Source organism: Heliconius melpomene, chromosome 17 (assembly GCF_056956725.1).
Source record: "Heliconius melpomene rosina isolate 202511_hmr_F chromosome 17, ASM5695672v1, whole genome shotgun sequence".
NCBI classification, from domain to species: Eukaryota; Metazoa; Arthropoda; class Insecta; order Lepidoptera; family Nymphalidae; genus Heliconius; species Heliconius melpomene.
The window spans coordinates 10,796,614-10,802,930 of NC_140405.1; the positions used below are offsets into that span (position 1 = coordinate 10,796,614).

A 6,317-nucleotide genomic window follows, 5' to 3' on the forward strand; every position below is an offset into this window, starting at 1 on the left:
GAAAGGAGTTGTTCGTGAAGTGGAAAGGTTATCCGAATAAATTTAACAGTTGGATATTAGCATCGAGCTTAGAGTCATGAATAACGAAGATTTTTATTTAACACTACTTAGTAACAGCTCAGTTTTATACTTTCCTGATAATAAGACGACACACTTTTCAACAAAACTTCCAAAATCTATCAAACTAGAAGGAGAATGGTCGGTAGGAATTGTAGAATTTCAGTATCCATGTACTATGTTCACTGTCCAAAGTAAACAAAATATAATGTACATAAGTAAAAGAGAGCAGCAGGTTCCCAATGAAGCTAAACCACAGATTGTTACTTATAAAGATCATATCCCAGCATCTAGTTATGAAAATATAGAGGATGTTCTATCAGCACTGAATTCTAGAGAATCATTTAAACTACGCTACGATAAAATTTCAAAATACATCACTTTAACTGGAAATATCGATGACCTCATTTCTCTAAAGTTTTCTTCAAAGTTGAGTCTTCAGCTTGGTTTTGATCCAAATACTGATGTAAGAACTAAAACTACAGGTAAATTTCCAGCTAACCTTTACTTAGGTTTACCATCACAACTATTAATTTACTGTGATATCGTAGAACCTCAAATAGTGGGAGATGTAATGTGTTCATTGTTACGGATTATTTCCTTGGATCCAGTTAAATATGCATATGGATCTAACAAAATGCACGTTTTTTCGCCCCCACACTATATCCCAGTAATGCGTAGAGAGTTTGATACAATTGAAATAGATATAAGGTCTAACACCGGAGAAAATATACCATTTGAATTTGGAACGAGCTGTGTTAAGTTACATTTCAAACGCAACTAATTTAAATAAAATTATGTACGAAAAACGTAGTGATAATATTTGTCCATATCAACAATATTACATCCATCAAGCTGGAACTGGAATTGGAGTTATCTATAAGGGTGCGGCACATCAGCGTGGTCATGGTATTGGAAGTTTTTTGGGTGGGTTGTTTAGATCAGTTCTACCTCTATTGTCGAATGGAGCAAGAGTGATTGGAAAAGAGGCATTGAATGCTGGTGTAGGACTTTTATCAGACATGGTACAGGCAAAACCATTAAATGAATCGATGCAAGAACGTTTTAGGAAAGCTACTTCAAATTTAAAAAGAAAAGCTGATGATAAAATAGATCGAGTGATGACAGGATCAGGTAACAAAACCAAGAGACGTCGCCTACAAAGTCTCATTCAGTCGGAGAATCTAAAAGGGAGAACATTGAAAAGAGCTAAAAGAAATTATAAATTAAATTACAACAACGACGATATATTTTCAACAAATTAAAAATAATGTCGTTTTTACATAATCATTCTTGTGAATGTGCCAAATCCGAACTGGACTTATTCGCTTTACCATCTACTCAAACAAGCATAGAAAATGGACAATGGATTCACTACAAACCAATTTCATCACTCAGCGACGATGGGCCATTAGAATTTCAAATTCCTGGATCTGGTGATGATTACATTGATTTGTCACATACATTAATTCATGTCAAAGCAAAAATAGTAAATCAAGATTTAACACCTCTTGAGGATACAACTGTTGTAGCTCCAGTCAATTATTGGCTTCACTCTCTTTTTAGTCAATTAGATGTCTATTTAAATCAAAAACTTATGTCTCCACCAAATAATACATATGGATATCGTGCTTACATAGAAACTCTATTAAATTATGCTCCACATGCGAAACAATCACATCTTACATGCGGATTGTGGTATGAAGATACTGCTGGGAAAATGAACAATACTGATGAAACAAATAAAGGATTCACAGAAAGACAAAAATATGTAAAGAAAAGTAAAGAAGTGGAAATGATTGGACATTTGCATGGAGATATTTTTAATCAAGAAAAGTTTCTGATAAATGGTGTTGAAATGTGTATAAAGCTAGTTAGATCAAGAGATTCTTTTAACCTCATGGCTTCAACAAATGATATAAAAGTAAAAGTATCAATCACTGATGCTACTCTTATGATTCGTAAAGCTCGAATAAATCCGAGTGTACTGCTTGCTCATCAAAAAGTTTTAGCATCTACAACTGCAAAATATCCAATCACAAGAGCTGAAGTAAAAGTCTTAACAATTCCATCTGGTGTTCAGGGTAAAACACTTGACAATGTTTTCCTTGGACAAATACCTAAACGGTGTATTATTGGATTTGTTAATAACACAGCTTTTAACGGTAGTTATACTAAAAACCCATACGATTTTGATAACTTCGGTATTAATACGTTTAGTTTATATATCGATGGTATGCAAATACCATCAAAAACTTTACAACCAACGTTTAGTAATGGAGTTCATACTCTTATGTATCATACACTATTTACGGGAACTGGTATTCACTTCTTGAATGAAGGTAATGGTATCAACAGAGATAGATATCCAAAAGGATATTGTCTGATGGCCTTTGATCTAACTCCTGATTTAGCTGCAAACACCTCTTCGCATTGGAATTTAATCAAACACGGGAGTGTTAGGTTAGAAGTAAGGTTTGAAAATGCTCTCACTCAAACAATAAATTGTATTGTTTATGCTGAGTTTGATAATTTAATTGAAATAGACAAGAACAGAAACGTAAGTGTAGATTTTAGTAGTTAATAGACTGTAGGCCTTATAAAATAACATTCTCCATGTGATATATTCTATATATTTGATAACTTTTGTGTGCTATAGACGTAAATATCATGAATACTTTAGAGATAAGTAAATATTTAAAAACAATACATCCCACCTTAACATCAAATGTTTTTGCTGCTAATCGATTGCCGGTTCATATGTCAACTCCTGTTTATTTGATCAGTAATTTAGATCCTGATACAAAACCAGGCTCACATTGGATAGCAATTTACATAGGTACAAATGGAATTGGGGAATATTTCGATACTTTTGGTCGAAAACCAAATAGTTATCATTTATCATTTTTAAAACGAAATACAAGTAGATGGACATATAGCAATAAGATAATTCAAAATGTTTTTTCTTCTTTTTGTGGCGAATACTGTCTTGTATATATATATCTTAAGCGTAGAGGTATGTCTCTCACTAACTTTGTTGCAATGTTTAATCAAGATACAAATAATAATGATCTTCTGTTAAACGATATGTTTCAATCTTTTATATTATTTTAAACAAGAATAACATTATGTAAAAAAATATGTATGAGTGAAATAATAAATGCTAATGTAAAAAATATTATTTGGTTTTATTAAAATGCCTTTCAGATGAAAATAAAACAAAGTAAAATTTTAGTAAAATAATTTATTTAGTCTTTTTGTTTAAAGTGATATTTTTTTAGGTTTGGTGCACTAGAAATTTCTTTGGTGATACTATGTACCAACTTTCGTGTAAGCTGGTGGTGGTTATTTTTGTTATTTTTCTTGTTATAATATTTGACCCTCACATCTGCATGTTTCCAGTGCTCCTCCGGTGGTACATCAACCAGTTTTTTCAGTTCAAATATCTCAATTTTTATGAGATGTGTTGCATTGGATCCATCATCTTCGTTGGTAGTAATATATGAGGTACCATCGTTCGTCGCTCGCCCCACCGATGAAGAACGTAGTTTTGTCTTTTTTATCTTCGGAGGAGATTCTTGAAAGAACTCGTTTAGAGAGTCACTGCTCTTTGATCTCTCTCGTTTCTTGATAGGGTATGGTGAGGTACGTTCATCGTCAGATGTTGAGAAGTAATACTGTTTATATGTGTTTTCTTCATATTCTGTCTTATTCCCACCCACGCAGCACGTAAGCTACAACAATGAATACAAACGAAAATAAGTATAAAATAAAATAAATTTCTATGCTATCTAAAAAACGTTAGAGAGTGGTAAAAAACATAAGTTGTAAAAAATCATAGTAAAATACAAAATAACATGAATAAAAAGTAATACTCACATCCATAATGGTTTCCATGTGGTTAGCACTTACTAGACAACACTCGCACAATAGTTCTTAACAAGAAGACACTGAACAACTTAGTGATGAATCCAAAAAAGATACACAGTCGTTTTATACTAACTTGCACAATGTAGCGGAACAAACCTATTAAAATACCGGAAGTGATAACGATAATATTCAAACTGTATGCTTATCACTTATGAGTAAATGTTACAAGTTTGAGCATGTCTAAAATTCTACAATAACAACTAAAAAATACATAAAAAATATATATTAAATGAGAAGTTTTAATAAACAAAATATTTTTATTCTTAGGTTAGGTTAGGTTGAACATTTCTTTACATTTTTATACTCTCATTTCGATTTCTTATTGTTAGATTTCATAAAAATATATATATTAAATGAGAAGTTTTAATAAACAAAATATTGTTACATCGGCGCACCATTATTTGAAACATTATATAGTAAAAAATACAATGGAAGTATTTAGACTAAATAAATTCACAAAGATTGTAATAAGAAAATCATTTGTAGAAAGCGATTTAATATCGCGGATTCTAACACACAGTCCTGTATCGCGGTTTCTGACGCTTTGATTAAAATGAGAGAAATTGCAGGATTTCGGTAGGTTAGGTTAGGTTAGACATTTTTATTAAATTAAAATGATAGAAATTGCAGGATTTCGGTAGGTTAGGTTAGGTTAGACATTTTTATTAAATTAAAATGATAGAAATTGCATATTAAATGAGAAGTTTTTAATAAACAAATTGTTAGGCAACATAGCGACAAAGAGACGGGCACTGTGACGTAGGTTCGTTGTTAGCAATTCGGGGAAGCGAGCGATAAGGCCGGGCCCGAGCTTGATGAGGGTGACTGATAAGAGACGCGTCTAGTGGCATTTAATAAATCGAAAAACTATCTTTGGAACGGTTAGAGCTACAGCTCTGGGACCCGGCGCAATCGATTCAAATGGGGGGCTAAACCTTTTTTTTTTTTTTTTTTTTTTTTTTTTTTTTTTTTTTTTTTTTTTTTAATTTCGAAGCATCGACAAGTTGACGCGCGGGGTCTGGCACACTCCCGTGTTCTAGCGCATTTGTTGGTTCTGGCGCGTGCGCCAGAACCAACAAATCCCAACTACTGACAACAAAGTAATTCTCTAAGGGATCCCTACAAATTATATAAATTATGTATAATGTAATGGGATTACCGTTTTCTATTAAATGTCTAATTCATTTATTAAATATTCTTATTCCATTTGCTTGACTTGCGCAAACCAAGAAGTAAAGCCGCGGGCAACGACTACCTTCACAGACTATACTAACTTTATTAACCGTCTTCTATATTCTCTTTGGAGAATTATTATTATTATATTATAGAATTCTAATACGTGTTTCGTTAAGATATTAATAAAATAATTTGCAATTGAGTAATTCGTATAAATTATCTTCTGCTACGAAATGTAGGCCAATTCATTATAAATTTCAACGTTAATAAGCCGATTTTGATGCTCAAATAATTTCATGCCATAATTGGAATATTAATTTAATGGAATATTTTAAAGTGTAAAGATATTTACATATCTTATTGATTTTTTAATATTTACTATATATAGACCCATTAACCCCCATTTTTTTTCAATCATTTACCAAAGTACTAAACTTACTTCAAATTTCTCGTATGTATTAAATATAGTACTATTGCTAATGTAAGTACGTTTTTGAAGACATGTTTTTACTTCAGTATTCGCTGAAAAGGATAAATGTTGAGAATATTTCAGGAAATTTCTTAAAAGTAGCTTAAAACATTTTCTTTCATTATTTGAATATGTTTCATTTCTTGAGTAAGTTAATCGCCATGATATGGTTTTAAAATTGTAGTTGAGATATTTCTTAACGATAATTGTAAGTTCAAATCTTAAGGTGGTTACGCCACGCGTTGTCTTAGATGAAATAAAAAAAAATCAATTCCCCCAACTGGGAACTGAACCCACAAGCCCACCCCCGTCAAGCTTACAGATGCACCACGACTGCAACGAGAGATAATTAATAATTAATTTAATAGTTAATTACAAAATACTCGTATAATGTATGCGAAAATAAACCAACCAGTACCTACATACATGTTAACACAGATTTATTGATAAAGAAAATTAATTAAATCGTCCTCGCTAAAGACTCGATGATAAGTTAAATCGGGAATATATTTTTGATCATCACATTCAATAGTTAATTGATTTCGGGAATGATTTAATTAATATATTTATTATATAGAATGTAATTTTACGTTCGTCCATTTTGTATTTAGTCGCACTATTGGCGTTGAAATAAAGTAGTGCTAGTAATTATGGTAATTAATATTGTGACTTTTATTTTAAATTT

The 6,317-nt window shown here is 31.6% G+C and overlaps 2 protein-coding genes across 2 annotated transcripts; one reads left to right on the top strand and one right to left on the bottom strand.

Moving 5' to 3' along the window:
* The first annotated feature begins 1,327 nt into the window (after positions 1-1,327).
* LOC146530247 (uncharacterized protein F54H12.2-like) lies at positions 1,328-2,750 on the top strand. The gene is made up of 2 exons (XM_085200716.1): positions 1,328-2,532; positions 2,717-2,750. The coding sequence occupies exons 1-2, from the start codon at positions 1,328-1,330 to the stop codon at positions 2,748-2,750; spliced, it is 1,239 nt and encodes a 412-aa protein (XP_085056842.1).
* Positions 2,751-3,226: 476 nt separating this feature from the next.
* On the bottom strand, positions 3,227-5,075 carry LOC146530248 (uncharacterized). Its single transcript, XM_085200248.1, has 2 exons — positions 3,937-5,075; positions 3,227-3,791 (listed from the first exon to the last, which is right to left on the bottom strand). Exons 1-2 carry the CDS (start codon positions 3,952-3,954, stop codon positions 3,306-3,308), a joined length of 504 nt encoding a protein of 167 aa, XP_085056374.1. The 5' UTR covers positions 3,955-5,075; the 3' UTR covers positions 3,227-3,305.
* Positions 5,076-6,317: the final 1,242 nt, after the last annotated feature.